Here is a 1,714-nt window from a genome sequence, read left to right as displayed (position 1 = left end):
ATCCTTTGCTTGTTTTGAGGTTTATCCTAGCCATAGGTGGGGTTTACCTCCTATTTTCAGAGCACTTCATATTACTTACCTTGATTTTTAGTTTTTATTTTGGTTTGTATCCATAGAGCTTGGACTAGTTCCTTATTTTGCAATAAACCTCATCATCAGTACATTATCACGCAATATCCTGCATTGCCAATTCATATCCCATGCTACAACAAATACCACAAACAGATACACATCTTCATGATATGACAACTGACATAGAAATGGTTTGAAATACCCAGCCTTTGGATTCACAAACAACATAGGGTATGTGTAGCCTTTTAGATGAACTGAACATCCTAAATTTTTAATTTTTTGATTGATGTCTCTTCCAAAAAATTGTACATCAGGTAATACAACAAAAACATCAATTGATGTTTATCAATGCAGAATGAAGGTTAAAGACCCTGCTCTTCTTCATGCCCTCCTCTAGTATTGGAGCCCAGATTATGGGGTTTAGAGTAGCCTCCATCCACCCTGCTCTGGAAGAACAATCATGCTCCACATCTGTGTCCCTCATTGTATCCCACTGTAATAATTAGAGAATGCTTGTATTCCAAGGTAGGGTACTGGTAAGTGGGATCCCAAGGGGCTTTGTTTTTTAAGTATAATTTTTTGCAGTGTAAAAAATGGCTTAAACACAATGTAACCTAAGTTTTATACTCACTACATTAAAGTTGGAGATAGTGCTTTTAAACTGAATTACTAAATGCTCAAACGCCTGCATTTCAACAGGATGCAAAAATGTTTGAGAATAAAATGGAGGTTGTAGATGTGAAGGTGCATTTGTGTTCATTTTCTCTAAAGTTTCAGGTAAATTTAGATAGATCACAGCCAGTAAATTGAGTTAGAGAAGAAAAAAAGTAATTGTGGCTGCAATCATACTATAAGGGTGGCGGTCATTCATTCACACGTATAGATCAATATGTAACTTATTTACTTTTCTTTTCATTTCTCTTGCATATATTATGGAATTTTAAGGTCATACTTTGATTATTTTGTATTATCTTTTGGTTATTGCTAATGTAGTACCTACATTCTATAAAATAAAATATAAAATGATCAATAAATTTCTTTGTAGGAGCTCTCCTGACATGTTTCAAGGCAGGAGTACAAGTTGACTGGGGTAAGGACACCTGCCTGACGCTAACAGAAAACGTCAGCATCTCATCATCACATGGAATCTCTCGCCATGTGGCTCGTGTCAACCCCTCCCTCAACTTGTACCCATCTCACATTCTCCATCGCACAGAGGTAATGGATAGTACTAACCTTGTTATTTATTTCTGCTATCATTCTTCTATTTATTTATTTTTTTTGATAGTCTTCATGATTTGGAAATGTACCCTAAGAAAGGTGAAATATAAGAAATTTAGTGTAATTGATTAATTGGCTATTTTATGAAGGTTATGTTGATGTCATTATACAGAGCATGGGTCATAATTATTAATATTATATGCAATTTGCCGTTTCCACTCATATAAAATGGTAACTACCACAGGTGGATCACTGGCTGTCAACTGCCTCGGGGCCTCTGTCATGTGGGGGTGACATCAGCTCAACTTTGAGCCAGATGGACAAGGCCCTGGCGCCTGCATCTGTGCTGGTTGGAAAGCAGGTCACTGTGGCAGACTTTGAGGTCTTCGCTGCTCTGTACAGTAAGTACATGATTTATGAT

The 1,714-nt window shown here is 36.8% G+C and overlaps 1 protein-coding gene across 1 annotated transcript in view; it reads left to right on the top strand.

Moving 5' to 3' along the window:
• Positions 1 to 1,117: 1,117 nt before the first annotated feature.
• GluProRS (Glutamyl-prolyl-tRNA synthetase) overlaps positions 1,118 to 1,714 on the top strand; it is a gene marked incomplete at its 5' end in the record, with an annotated part of 10,894 nt that continues 10,297 nt past the window's right edge. Inside the window, 2 exon segments of the mRNA XM_086548096.1 lie at positions 1,118 to 1,290; positions 1,538 to 1,694. Of these exon segments, the coding sequence (XP_086404222.1) occupies positions 1,118 to 1,290; positions 1,538 to 1,694 (330 nt within the window).

The sequence above is a fragment of the Penaeus japonicus genome, unplaced genomic scaffold (genome assembly GCF_977035675.1).
Source record: "Penaeus japonicus unplaced genomic scaffold, GWHDUDI00000001_assembly GWHDUDI00000020, whole genome shotgun sequence".
NCBI lineage: Eukaryota > Metazoa > Arthropoda > Malacostraca > Decapoda > Penaeidae > Penaeus > Penaeus japonicus.
This window is presented reverse-complemented; position numbering and strand designations above follow the sequence as displayed.